General features: G+C 45.9%; 1 protein-coding gene across 1 annotated transcript in view; it reads right to left on the bottom strand.

Annotated features, from left to right (window-relative positions):
* The window catches only part of ttc26 (tetratricopeptide repeat domain 26), a 78,264-nt gene that overhangs the window by 30,189 nt on the left and 33,281 nt on the right, over positions 1–14,794 (bottom strand). The window contains exons 11-14 of the mRNA XM_038783621.1: positions 12,091–12,144; positions 8,011–8,074; positions 6,836–6,924; positions 177–260 (exon numbers count right to left, since the gene is read on the bottom strand). Of these exons, the coding sequence (XP_038639549.1) occupies positions 177–260; positions 6,836–6,924; positions 8,011–8,074; positions 12,091–12,144 (291 nt within the window). The remainder of the gene's footprint in view (positions 1–176; positions 261–6,835; positions 6,925–8,010; positions 8,075–12,090; positions 12,145–14,794) is intronic.

Raw genomic sequence — 14,794 nt, 5'->3', positions numbered from 1 at the left:
ACTCAGTTTTGTGTTGCCCTGAACCAATAAAACCCAGAGGGATGCTTTTCTTCCTCCTGGTAGCACTGAGATTAACTTTAAAATGGTTAGTATATTTTAAATGTTTTCATTATGTTATCAACCCAAAGAGGTCCCAAGTGCCTCGATGATGTTGTAGCTCAATTGCCTGAACTTACCTCCTCAGCCTCCTTGAAGTTGCCAACAGCTGCTTTCGCCTGTGCGTAGTTGAAGTTAAAAAGGTCATCATTATAGAAGTAACTCTGCTTAAAAAAAAGGAAAGAGACTGTGTCAGATCCTACAGTCACTTGCAATAACACCCTTACGCGAAGTGAACCTGGCTTCATGTTCACAGAAAACGTGCCGTTGGAAATCAGGTGGATGAAGGGGTCAGAACTCCTTCCCGTACAGCAATACATTCTGCAGTGAAATTTCAGAATCTTTTTCTTTCATCTCCCATGTTTTCCCCCACCCGCACTAGGTGTTGTACTCCCACGACTCCATTTCAGTTCCACAATACGTGTTCGTGTATTGCTAAAAAAAAAAGAGACATGCTGTCATAGATTTTCCGCTTTCACTCTTCAGGATATCTTGTGAACCTGTCCTGATAAGTGCAGGATGAAAAACTTTGAAAGCATGAGGGCAGCACGGTGGCGCAGTGGATTATCATTGTGGCCTCACGGCATTGAGGTCCCAGGTTCGATTCCGGCTCTGGGTCACTGTCTGTGTGAAGTTTCCACATTATCCCTGTGTTTGCGTGGGTTTCGCCCCCACAACCCAAAAAAAATGTGCAAGCTAGGTGGATTGGTCACGCTAAATAGCCCCTTAATTGGAAAAAAATGAATTGGGTACTCTAAATTTATTTTAAAAAAGAAAAAAAAAATTCGACAGCATGCGTCTTTCTCCAGCAAAACTCGAGCTCTGTACAACTGAGTGGCTATTTAATATGTGTATGGTTGGTCAGTGGCGATCTCCCCTTTCCCCACCTGCTAGGTAGCAGAGCAGGAGCATCTCCTTTTACTGTGTCTATCACTCAGTTCCACTCTGTGCAAACAGGCCAACAGGCTGCAGGATCCACGTTGAAGGGTGTGTCTGGTGGTGGCTACTTCAACGAAGATGCTCGTCATACATTGTGCGGTAAAATTCAGCGCATGGGTCATGGTCCGATCTCTCAGACTTTGTAAACCTGAAGCATTTGATTTATGTACTGGGGGTGAAGTGAATAAATGCCTCATTCCAACTTGTAATCAGCAAACAGCAGTTCAAGGTACACATTCCATGTAGATTATTTTAAGAAGTCCCCTTTTTTCCATTTTATAAAATAGTATACATATAAAATACAAATATTTACAGTCAGCAGATTTCAATTCAAAAAGTGATTTTAAAAGTATTTTTTTAAAAATTAAAATGTCCAATTAAGGGACAATTTAGCGTGGCCAATCCACCGACCCTGCACATTTTGGGCTGTGGGGGGAGAGCCATTCAGTCAGAATGTGCAAACTCCACACGGACAGTGACCCGGGGTCGGGATCGAACCTGGGACCTCAGCATCATGAGGTAGCAGTGCTAACCACTAGGTCACCGTGCTGCCCCAAATAGAGATTTTTGAGAGAAGTTGGTGTTCATTAAGGTTAGGAGCAGCAGAGTTGGGAAATGGAACACTTTCTCACTTCTGACTCTCAGCGTCAAGCATTTTCAAGGGACGCACATGTGGTAACCTGACAGGGCCGAGTTGTCAGCCCGATTAAATTGGATATTTGAAATTAAAGAGTTGGGCACTTTAAAATCAAACTGCACTCAAACCTCAGGCAGGCTGTTGGGAATTCAGAATTGGCCAAAGTCAAATACACACCGACAGACAAACTGCCAGAACATGTCTGGACCTGCCCCGTCAATTGCCCACCAGGAGATCATTGCACTCTATTGATAGGTACCTGTCTACTGTCAGGAGCCAAGATCGAGCCAGACTCTCGGGCACCCAGAGTTCCTGCCGTGAAGTTATATGGCAACAGGTTACGTGCAAGCAACACCACCGGAGATGGACACCTGGGGGCGGGCCCTGGCTCCTGTTAGGGTGGAGATCAACCTCTCCACCCTGTGCCCTGGCGTGGCAGGGGGACCTGCTGGAATTCTTAATGCTTGAAAAGATCAAATTTGAACTGAGGGGAAGGATGGAGGATTTCTATAATTCATGGGCGTTATTCATTATTCACTTTCGAGAATTGGATCACTTTGAACATTAGGGGGGGGGTTGGGGGCTGGACTGTGTGTGTTGATGGAGACTATGGGTGATTCCAGATTCCTTTTTATCATTTGTTTCTGGTAACATGCAGGCCAATGTCTGGAGCTTGGTGGGAGGATGGGATTGTTGTTATTGATATGGGGATTGACATTATATTCGTTACTGATTATTGTTGGGTGTAAATTTGGGAGAAAATGTGAAAAAGGAGGAGAATAAAAAAATATTTAAAGAAAAGAAAACCACTGGGTGTTGGGACCCCCCTCCCGAGACCTCATTGGCCGGAGCCAGGACTAGTTTCTGGAAAGTCAGAGAGGGAGGGGGATAAAAGTAGACGCCCAAAGCACACCAGCAGCAAAGACTCCTCACAGAGGCAATCAAGACATCTGACCAAAGGTGGAAGGAAGCAGCCTGCTAGACCCAGCTTCGCAACGATGGACCCGGGAGACTCAGAACCGGACCCACGGTTCAACCAAAGTTTTCAACGAATCTTGGGAATCTTTAGTCAATGTTATTGGGTTAATTTAAGGGTAAATATTGTTATTAAATAAAGTTGGTTTGATTTTATACTTGCATTGTCCTTTTTTCTCCTCGCTAATAAAGAAACCAGGGTAAAACTTTTGATTAAAGTACCGGTGGAAGTATCTGAGATTTTACAGACAAAACACACAGCCTGGTTAGGAACAGCGTAAAGTTCGCTCAACTCTGTTGCAACAATATACCACTGTCCCAATGTCAGAACGAGCTCTTTTGGTACACAAGGCTGACATTTCCATTAGCCGGGTCTAAAATCCATTGAATCCCTACCGTGCAGAAGGAAACTATTTGGCTCATCGAGTCTGCAACAACCCTTTGAAAGAGCACCCTACTGAGCTACCCCCCCCCCCCCCCCCCCCCCCCCACCCATAAACCCACCCCCACATCCTACCTAACCTGCACATCTTTGGACTTTGGACCGCGTGGCATGCCACTAGCAGCGGTTAGAACTGCTGCCTCATGGTGCCGAGGTTCTGGGTTCGATCTCAGCTCCAGGTCATTGTCCATGTGGAGTTTGCACATTCTTCCCATGTCTGCGTGGATTTCGCCCCCACAATCCCCCCAAAAAAAGATGGATTGGCCACGCTAAATTGCCCCTTAATTGGAAAAATGAAAGAAAAAAAAAGATATTCCCCGTAACTGATTGCACTCTGCCCGCCAGGGAAATTGGGAGACGGTCCCATCTTCGTGGATCAGCTTTGACCTTCTCCACCAGATTTGTATAATTCAGCATCCGGAGTTTCCCCAGTCCCTTACTACCTGGCATACTGAAAATGACTTCCAGCTAGCTGGAACGGCACTTCCCTAAGCCCCCCTTCTCTGCTTCAGCACATCAACCACAACTCTTTCCTATATTTATCTTATAGCCAGAGAAGGCCCCAAAATGTTGCAAGATCCCCATAATGTTAACCCATTGATGCCTCCGGATCCCTCATACGTCGTCGGTGTACAACGGGACCCCGTGTTCCACCCCTCCTCTAACTATTCCTCCACATGTATTCAAAGACCTTAGGGCCTTTGCTAATGGCTCTATTGTTGGTGCAAAGGGGACATCGGACATCCCTGCCTGGTACTCTGGTAAAGGCAAAAGGGTCGGAGGTCACTTTGTCAGTGCATACACTGGCGAATGGGGCAGTATACAACAGCTGCTCAAAGTAGGCTCAAAGATCTTTCATTATTTTTTAGAACTATTTAACTGTTAATTGGTAAACTGTTTTTGTTCTCCTGGATGTTAACGTGGTTACTCCTGTGTAATAATAACGTTTGTTTTAATATAGTTGTCAGTGGATTCACTCCTGGAGTGAAGCGTCCTTTCCTCACAATTTACAAATTGAAAAATTGCTGGGGTCTTGTCCGGTTTCCTAATATAAATTGGGGTCTGGTCTGCAATAATCACCAGTTTGCCCCGGGGAGGTTAGATGGAGGATTCCGGAGATGGCAGAGCAGGGATAAAGAGGATGGGCGATATGTTTATAGAGGGAGTTTCCCATCTTGAGGGAACTGGAGGTGAAATTTGAACTGACGGGAGGGAATTAATTTAGGTACCTGCAGGCACGAGACTTGCTATGAACATGAATGGGAAGAGGGGTTAGGAGGAGAGTTGGAGGACGGTCTCTGGGCGGATGCTTTGAGCAGAGTCAACGCGACCACAACATGTGCCTGGCTCGTATAACTGATACAATTTAAGGCCGTTCACCGGGCTCACATGACAGTGGCCCGGATGAGCAGGTTCTTTGGGGTGGAAGACTGGTACGCAAGGTGTGCAGGAGGACCAGCGAACTATGTCCACATGTTCTGGGCATGTCCGAAGTGTAGGGGATTCTAGCAGGGGTTTGCGGACGTCATGTCCAAAGTGTTGAAAACAAGGGTGTATAGAGTAGGGGGTTAGAAAAGGTGGGACCTGTGAGGGAGGAAGACGGCTTTTGCACTATGTTTATATTTATATGTACACTGTTTCTTCTGTTACTGTTATAAAACCATAAATGTCTCAATAAAATGTTTATATAAAAAAAATATATCCAATGAACTGGCCCCAATAGCTTCCTGTGATAGAGAATTCCATACGTTCACAACTCTCAGAGAAGAAGTTCTTCCTCATCTCAGTCCTGAATGGCCTATCCCTTATTCTTAGGCTGTGGCCCCTATTTCTGGACATCCCCAACATCGGGAACATTCTTCCCACATCCAGCGTGTCCAGTCCCATCAGGATTTTATGTTTCTCTGAGATCCCCCCTCATTCTTCTAAACTCCAGTGAGTTCAAGCCCCGTCCATCCAGTCTTTCTTCATATGTCAGTCCTGCCATCCCGGGAATTAGTCTGGGGAACCTTCGCTGGACACCCTCAATAGCAAGAATGTCCTTCTTCAAACTCGGAGACCAAAACTGCCACAATACTCAAGGTGTGGCCTCACCAAGTCCCCTATAACTGCAGCAAGACATCCCTACTCCTATACTCAAATCCTCTCGCTGTGAAGGTCAGCATGCCATTAGCTTTCCTCACTGCCTGCTGTACCTGCATGCCAACCCTCACCGCCTGCTGTACCTGCATGCCAACCCTCACCGCCTGCTGTACCTCCATGCCAACCCTCCCCGCCTGCTGTACCTGCATGGCAACCCTCACCACCTGCTGTACCTACATGCCAACCCTCACCACCTGCTGTACCTGCATGCCAACCCTCCCCGCCTGCTGTACCTGCATGCCAACCCTCACCGCCTGCTGTACCTGCAAGGCAACCCTCACCACCTGCTGTACCTACATGCCAACCCTCACCACCTGCTGTACCTGCATGCCAACCCTCACCGCCTGCTGTACCTGCATGCCAACCCTCACCGCCTGCTGTACCTGCATGCCAACCCTCACCGCCTGCTGTACCTGCATGCCAACCTTCAGCGACTGTTCCACCGTGACACCCAGGTCTCGTTGCACTTCCCCTTTTCCTAAACTGTCACCATGCAGAGATTAATCTGCCTTCCTGCTTTTGCCACCAAAGTGGACAACTAACATAATCTTGGTAGTGGTGAACTTTCCTCTTGAACTGCTGGCAGTGATTTGATAGGAGAGTGGCGTTCTGTGCCACAGAGCTCAGCCAAGGTTCAGTAGGAAGCACTCTTGCCTCTAAGTTAGAAGGTTGTGAATGCAAGTCCAATTCCAGGACTTGAGCACAAAAGACAAGACCGGCACTGCAGTGCAATGCTGAGGGAGTGCTGCACTGCAGTGCAATGCTGAGGGAGTGCTGCACTGCAGTGCAATGCTGAGGGAGTGCTGCACTGCAGTGCAATGCTGAGGGAGTGCTGCACTGCAGTGCAATGCTGAGGGAGTGCTGCAATGCTGAGGGAGTGCTGCAATGCTGAGGGAGTGCTGCACTGCAGTGCAATGCTGAGGGAGTGCTGCAATGCTGAGGGAGTGCTGCACTGCAGTGCAATGCTGAGGGAGTGCTGCAATGCTGAGGGAGTGCTGCACTGCTGAGGGAGTGCTGCACTGCAGTGTCATCTGGTTGAGTCATTAAATCAACATCCCGTCTGTTCTCGGTCTTGGAATTAATAGATCCGGTGATATCACTTTGGAGAATAGTAGGACTTCCTGGCCAATATTGATCCCACAAGCAACTTAACGAAAAGAGTTTATTGGCCCATTCATTATCAGATTACCATTTGTGGGAGCTCACCATGCACACATTGGCTGCTGTGTTTTACATATTACAATAGGGTCTACACTTATACTGGCTGTAAAGAGCTTTGGCCTGTCATGTGATCACCGAAGGTGCTATATAAAAGCAACTCCTTTCTTTCAGGCAGACAGCTCAGAGTCAACCATGCTCATGACAATCCAACAGCGTCATGGTCATTTCTGCTAGTTAAAAAAAAAATCTAATTCTCAAGCTATCATTTGTGTTTACATGCTCTGGATTATTAGCCCAGACTGCTGAATTACTAATCCAGTACAATAATCACAACACAAACATACCCCAGGTAACTTGTCCAAAATCTCACATGTGCAGTGACCACTCTGAGGGGACTAGAACCTGGACGTTTCAGGAAATAGAACAAAATAAAAGCTACTGACCTTGACAGAGTTTAGGTAGATCAAAACATCTTCAAACTGCTTCAGTAGAAAAAAACAGGAGGCCATACACTGTCGCCCAGGGATGGTATCTGAAAATAAGACAGGAGCGTTACACAGAGATGAAAAGAATATGATTGGAAATTAAACTCTTTCGCTGGGACCTTGTGTGTGAGATCTATTTGCAAATCTTAATACAATGCCTGCAGCACATACCACAGGGCAAGTTTTTTTTTAAAAGTTAGTTTTTCTGCTTTAAAATCTCCACAAGGTCACAATCGAATCCTTGTCTGAGGATGGGCAAGCGTACTGGCTTCAGCTCTCTGGTGACCGTTAAAATGATATGTAGGGCGGCACAGTGGTTGGCACTGCTGCCTCACAGCACCGAGAGCCCAAGTTCGACCCTGGCCTACTGTCCATGTGGAGTTTGCACCTTCACGTCCACAACGAAAGACTTTTAAAAAAAATTTAAATAAAGGGGCAATTTCGTGTGGCCAATCGACCTACGGATGCTGGAATCTGAAAACGCTGCACAATCTAATTTTTTTAAAGTTTAAAGTAGCCAAATCTTTTTCTCCCCCAATTAATGGGGCAATTTAGCGTGGCCAATCCACCTACCCTCCACATATTTGGGTTTGTGGGGGTGAGACCCACGCAGACATGGGAAGAAAGTGCAAACTCCAGACGGACAGTGACCCGGATCAAACCCAAGTCCTCGACGGCGTGAGGCAGCAGTGCTAGCCACTGCGCCACCATGTTGCCCTAACACTGCACAATCTCATCTGTGGAGAGAGAACAAAGCCAATGCTGAGTCTCGATGAGTCTTTGTTAAATCTGACCGTTATATGGTGGGAACATATTTACTCCAAATAATGGCAGAAGTTTTCTAAGACAAAGCTGTGCTTGAGACAGTGAAATTTCACAATGTTTTCTTATTACTTCCACAGTGCTTTTTGTCATCCCTGTGTATAGATTGTTACTGTACAAAACCACAAGTTATAGTCTTATTTATCTCCAAATTCCATTCTCCAATAAGGGAGGCACGGGAATTTGCCCTCCATTCTAACCAATAAAGGAGGTTGCACCTCTGGCTTTTTCAAGCCACTCAGCACTCATTAAAATCAAACAGAGCTTTCCATTTTAAGCTGGTCACACGTTAGCAGGTCTCAAATACATACCACATTCACTGGCAGAGCCCCCGACTAGCTGGAAATACTGCTGTGCAATCTTCAGGTGCTCCCTCTGTGAGAAGTCAAAGAGACACGCTGAGCTGTGAGCATTTCTGTGCACTGCTTATCAACTGGCTTTTGTCAAACACAGCACTAAGTCAGATTTCCTTTGAAGCTTTGTGATGCTAAATAAAGTTGGCAACATAAACACAGATCAGTGTCCTTGTAGGATTTAGATCAACTCAAGGCCTCGGTGGGAAGGTAAAAAATCAGCCAAAGGATGAGGGCGAGCACACAAGGCCTTTCCATATCTTTGACACATAGCCAGACATTAAAAATTCGCACATCTTTCTGGTTGCCATCGATTATTTTTTTCTGAATGGAACAACAATCTCAATATATTGAAATTACTTTCAGGCAGCACAGTGGCACAGTGGTTAGCACTGCAGTCTCACGGGGCCGAGGTCCCAGGTTCGATCCCGGTCTGGGTCACTGTCCGTGTGGAGTTTGCATATTCTCCCCGTGTCTGCGTGGGTTTCACCCCCACAACCCAAAAGATGTGCAGGGTAGGTGGATTGGCCACACTAGATTGCCCCTTAATTGAAAAAAATGAATTGGGTACTCTAAATTTATAAAAAACAAATTACTTTTGAACATTCACGAGTATGAGGAACAGACAAGAGTTAGTTAGATGGGTGTATGAAACGCAGAACCTGCTTCCCATTTAACAAATAAAGATTTCTCTAGGCCTCCATTCACATCCTCCTGAATTAACTGGAACAGTGGAGGAATCCTTGGGCGCATAATTCTCCAGCCCGCTGTCCACAAAGCATCTCTCAATGAAGTAGAAATGCCATCGCAACTAAAGACTAGATAAATAAACTGCCTTCATAGTGGTAAGAATTTAAAAGGTATGGATAAAGTAGATGGGGAGCGGATGCTTCCTCTTGTAGGGCATTCTAGAACGAGGGGTCAGCGTTGGGATTAGAGGTAGCAAATTTAAAACGGAGTTGAGGAGAAACTACACGTGCCAAAGGGTTGCGAATCTGTGGAATTCGCTACCCGAGAGTGCGGTGGATGCTGGGACAGTGAGTAAATTTAAGGAGGAGATAGACAGATTTTTAATTTTTATTTATAGGAAAAAAAATGTAAAAATCTGTCTAACTCCTCCTTATGAAAATGAAATGAATGAAATGAAAATCGCTTATTGTCACGAGTAGGCTTCAATGAAGTTACTGTGAAAAGCCCCTTGTCGCCACATTCCGGCGCCTGTTCAGGGAGGCTGGTACGGGAATCGAACCGTGCTGCTGGCCTGCTTGGTCTGCTTTAAAAGCCAGCGATTTAGCTGAGTGAGCTAAACCAGCCCCTACTTGGCAATGGGTTGAAGGGTTCGGGAGAACAGGCAGGACAGTGGAGGCCAGGATGAGATCAGCCATGATTGAATGGCAGAGCAGAGTCGATGGGCCAACTGGCCAAATTCTGCTCCTATATCTTATGAACGTGATTCAGTATTTACAGGCGGACTCCTAATAATTCCCAAAGAGCAAGAATACTCTTGCTCATTATTAATGGTGATAAATATCTAATTGATGGGTTTAAATGCTAAAGGGATTTGACGGGGAGATACAAAAAAAAATCAATTTCCTCCAGTGGGAGGAATCAGAAGAAGAATTTAGAATACCCAATTCATTTTTTCCAATTAAGGGGCAAGTTAGCGTGGCCAATCCACCTACTCTGCACATCTTTGGGTTGTGGGGGCGAAACACATGCAAACACGGGGAGAATGTGGAAACTCCACACGGACTGTGACCCAGAGCCGGGATCGAACCTGGGACCTCGGCACTGTGAGGCAGCAACGCTAACCACTGCGCTGCCCTAAGTGGGCATAATTTTAATATGAAACTGAGGCCATTCAGGAGTGAAAGCATTTGCCACTCAAAGGGTAGTTAAGATCAGGAATTCTGTCCCACAGATTTAAGTGAGTCAACTGTAGTTTTCAAGGCAGAAATTGATAACTTTTATTATGTAAGTGTGTCAAAGGACTTGGATCAAATATAGGTAAATAGATTTAACCCTGATCTAATTGAATAGCGATACCGAATCAAGAGGCCAAATAGCCAGCTGTTGTGCGACATTTACATTTTTTTTTGAAGAGGTGGGTACAATTTGTTCCTTTTAAAAACAGTTAGACTGTTACATGGGCAGGGTGGGTATAGAGGGATATGGGCGAAATGCGGGCAAGTGGACTAGCTTAGTGATAGAAACTGGGCGGCATGGACCAGCTGGGCCGAAGGGCCTGTTTCCATGCTGTAAACATCTATGACTCTACTTCTCATAAGATCTTTATTTATTCATGGGATGTGGGTGAAGCTGGCCGGGCCAATTGCCAGGCCATTTCAAAGGCCAGTTAAGAGTCAACCACATTGCTGTGGATCTGGAGTCACATGAAGGCCTAAAAGGACATTAGTGAACCAGGTGGGTTTTTAATGACAATCTACAATGACTTTTAGGTCCAGATTTTGCCATCTGTTGGGATTCGACTATGGGTCTCCAGGGCATTACCCTGGGATATCGTCCAGTGACAATATCACTACGCCAAGGCTTCAGTCCTGGGTTAGCGGCACTCATTTGACAGTCAATCACAGAAAATCTCGCTAGTGGAGAGAAAGATTAACTGTGCAACATCCTCAGAATGTTACAAAGTGCTTCACAGCCAACGTATTGCGCAGCAAGTGTTATAATGCCGGCAATCTTGACAGTGAAACAGTAAGATCCCACAACCAGCAAGCTTAGATGAGCCAGCTATCCATTTCTGCGGTCTTGGTTAACAGAACTGTGCTGACCAGAACACTCGGAGACTGTTTGGCCATGGGATATTTTAGTTATCTGTCTTTGATTTAATGCCTCATCCAACTGGCAGCGACTGCTACACCCTCGGCTGCTGCACCCTCGGCTGCTGCATCTGCTGCACCCTCGGCCGCTGCACCCTCGGCCGCTGCACCCTCGGCCGCTGCACCCTCGGCCGCTGCACCCTCGGCCGCTGCACCCTCGGCCGCTGCACCCTCGGCCGCTGCACCCTCGGCTGCTGCACCCTCGGCTGCTGCACCCTCGGCCGCTGCACCCTCGGCCGCTGCACCCTCGGCCGCTGCACCCTCGGCCGCTGCACCCTCGGCCGCTGCACCCTCGGCCGCTGCACCCTCAGTTTTTGCACTGAAGCATCAGTTTAAATTAAGACCCAAGTCTTAAAGCAGAGCTAGCACCCACGGCCTTCTGAAAGACAAGAATGTTAATAATTATACAGGAAGTGTGGTGTGCCAATGGGGTAGTGAAGGCCAACTGCGTAGTAGTGTACGAGGTATTTGTAAACATCGTGCGGACTCCCAGTGTTGTTATTTCCTAACAGAATTGCCGAAGCTGAAAGGAGAGTATTACTAATGAACTGGCAAAAACTCAAAACTGTGGTATTAATTCATTATGTGACAGTCCTGTTTGGAGGCACAGTCACAGATAGACAACAAAGAAATATAAAGGAACAGAAGGCAACACACTGCAGCACACACACACTCATGATGTTGGAGAGTATATTATTGTCTGTGAAGTGGGAAATCCGATAACCGTTACGAAGACATGAAGACGTTGGCTGGTGCAGTAGTGCATGATCCGTACTGATTTTTTTTTCCTTTTCATTTAAATTTAGAGAACCCAATTTTGTTTTCCTATTAAGGGGCAATTTAGCGTGGCCAATTCACCTATCCTGCACATCTTTGGGATGTGGGGTGAGACCCACGCAGACACGGGAAGAATGTGCAAACTCCGCACGGGCAGTGATCCAGGGCCGGGATCGAACCCGGGTCCTCAGCACCGTGAGGCAACAGTGCTAACCACTGCGCCGCCTTGCTGATCGGTACTGATGATCCTACAGATTCACATAAAGATTTCCCCAAAGGCAAATTCACTATTCCAGCCTCTCCCCAGTTCAGAAATCAAAGCCTGAGAATTAATGAATGTAATCCCATGTCCCGTGTACAATACACTGGCGCACTAGCCCCTCCCCCTCCTCCAATATAGTTCCTAATGCATTCAACTCACCGAACCCTGTTCCTGTCCAAGGGCTGCATTCACCACACCTTTCAGGATATATTCCTAAGAAGGGAGAAGAAAGACAAAGCTGTGTACAACATGGCCCATGGAAGAGGAGCAGCTTCCCTTCACACCCTCACACATTATTGAAACAGATGTACTTTAACAAGGCACACACACATACACATAGCATACTGCGCCTCCATGCCGTGACCCTGTAACAAAGGAGCCATTAAAACATCCAAGAGATTTTCTGCTGTGTGACTTCAGGAAATATTGCGGAAAAAATAATGCTTAAAGACCCTAATATCTCCAGAAGTGGCTTGATGTCAAATTTTGATTTAGAATGGTCCAGTGAAATTCCATAGGATGTTTTATTACCTTTAAGCCTCAATAGAAGTACAAACAGTTGTTGTTTAAAATTTGATCTCTGGAGGCACTTTAGCTCACTTGCGACCTCTGGTGGCATTGAGATGGTTCTGCAGCAGTGCGATACTGGCTGGGAAATGATGGTTCTGTTAGCCACTAGCCCAATGTGGTTATTTGTATTTCTCAGTAAAATAGGAGTAATAGACACTGCCCTTTGACATATGATCGCAATACTCATATTCACGCGCCATTTGTGCCCGTCTGTGTGCGTGTGTACTTTAATCACACTGCGTTAATTATCCACATTGGCTGAAAGAGCTGGAACACTGCACCTTAGTGAAACACAAACTTGGAAATGTTTTGATTGAGGTTCTCAAAAAATGATAAAGAATGTGTTTGTGGTGACAGCCTGTTGTAATTAGGAAGGTTTGGGAGGAGCCGGGTCATAGTTTTAAGTTGAAATCTAAATGAGACATCAGATGACTGCTTTTCCCACAGGATAGTGAGCCTGTGGAATAGGCTGCCAGCTCGGCTGATAAATAGGTAAAGTCGCCATAGTTCCAGAAGACCATAGGCTGCTTTCCCCTTTGAGGGGGAGAGCTGACTGGTGGTCATTTAACCTGAGGATCACCACACCTCAGGCGAGGGACAAGGTGGGGCTGCCATGAATAGAGGCTGATACACTGAATCCCTTCAAAGGACAGCTGGATTTGGTTCTAGCTGGGGTGGAGCGCACCTCAGGTGAGCATACTGCACAGAATTACCAGGGCCATAGTGATCTCCTGATTTGGTTTCAATCACCATAGGGAGGACAACGGAATAGGAATTTCCAAGATTTTAAAAAATAAATTTGAAGTACCCAATTTTTTTTTCAATTAAGGGGCAATTTAGCGTAGCCAATCCACCTACCCTGCACATCTTTGGGTTGTGGGGGTGAAACCCACGCAGACCCCGGTGTTATGGGAGAGGTGTATTCAGAACCCCAAAATGTATCATGGAGTTCAACCAACCCCCACCTTTAATGGATTGTTGCTTTTGAAGCACACGGCTTGTTCCCCAGGTATAGTATTAAAATTATGGACATGTGGTTTTTAAAACAAAACAATGTTTATTCCATGAACTCAAATTAACCTTTTAAATAAACATTGGATCTCTTAACACCCCTTACTTCAAAGATAACCCCGAAAATAATACACTACCCAACCCTGCAAACTGTTCCTTTACACATCCAAAAGACTTAACAAATCCTTCAAACAGAAGTACATTAGATTTATATTCAATACTGAGACCTTTTTTACAATTCCGATTTCACCAAAGGATTAAGCGATGGTCCTTCATGGCAGAGATCACCAGCAATGCAGCTCACAGCTTTCTTCAAACTGAAACTAAAACTCCCAAAAGCAGAAGTGAGCTCAGCTTCCCCCCTGTGACATCACTTCAGTAATATGATCAGCTTCATTTCTTAATGAAACATTTCTTAAACATCCAATTCTTAAAGGCACTCTCACATTTTTTTTTTTTAAATTTGGATTACCCAATTATTTTTTCCAATTAAGGGGCAATTTAGCGTGGCCAATCCACCTACTCTGCACATTTTTTGGGTTGTGGGGGCGAAACCCACGCAGACACGGGGAGAATGTGCAAACTCCACACGGACAGTGACCCAGAGCCGGGATCGAACCTGGGACCTCAGCGCCGTGAGGCGGCTGTGCTAACCACTAGGCCACCGTGCTGCCCTAAAGGCACTCTCACATGACACCGGGAGAATGTAAAAACTCCACAAGGACAGTAACCCAGGGCTGGGATCGAACCTGGGTCCTCCGTGCCATGAGGCAGCAGTGCTAACCACTGCACCATCGTGCCACTCTAGAATTTTCTAGATTTTTAATGGGGTTTTTTTGCCTCTCCCATGGTAACATGGTTTTTGGGTGGGAGTGCAGAGTGATACACAAGATATCACAAAAATGTGGAACACATTGAATGGACCAGAGAGTTTATTCCCATCGTCATTGTTTGTATGAGTCACCCTTTCACCTCCATAACTTGGTGCATCTCTGCCACAGCAGAGATCCATTCCCTTATCATCCATTATGTTTATCCAATGACCATTTAAATGCCCTTAATGTTGGCGAGTCCACTACTGTTGCAGGCAGGGCATTCTACTCTCTGAGTAAAGGGGTCTCACAAGAGTCTTGTGGCAAAGGAAAGCAATCAGCAGAATTGAGTATCGAGAAGGATAACAAACAATTGTAAAGTGTTACCTCTGAAAATAGCTGGAACATTGGGGAGAATATGTTTATAGAGCTTGTTGCACTGAAGTCTTTTACATATAGTGAAGTATTTT

Source organism: Scyliorhinus canicula, chromosome 23 (assembly GCF_902713615.1).
Source record: "Scyliorhinus canicula chromosome 23, sScyCan1.1, whole genome shotgun sequence".
In the NCBI taxonomy this organism is placed as follows: Eukaryota; Metazoa; Chordata; class Chondrichthyes; order Carcharhiniformes; family Scyliorhinidae; genus Scyliorhinus; species Scyliorhinus canicula.
Note: the sequence above shows the minus strand (reverse complement) of the source record. Positions and strands in the feature narration are given on the sequence as shown.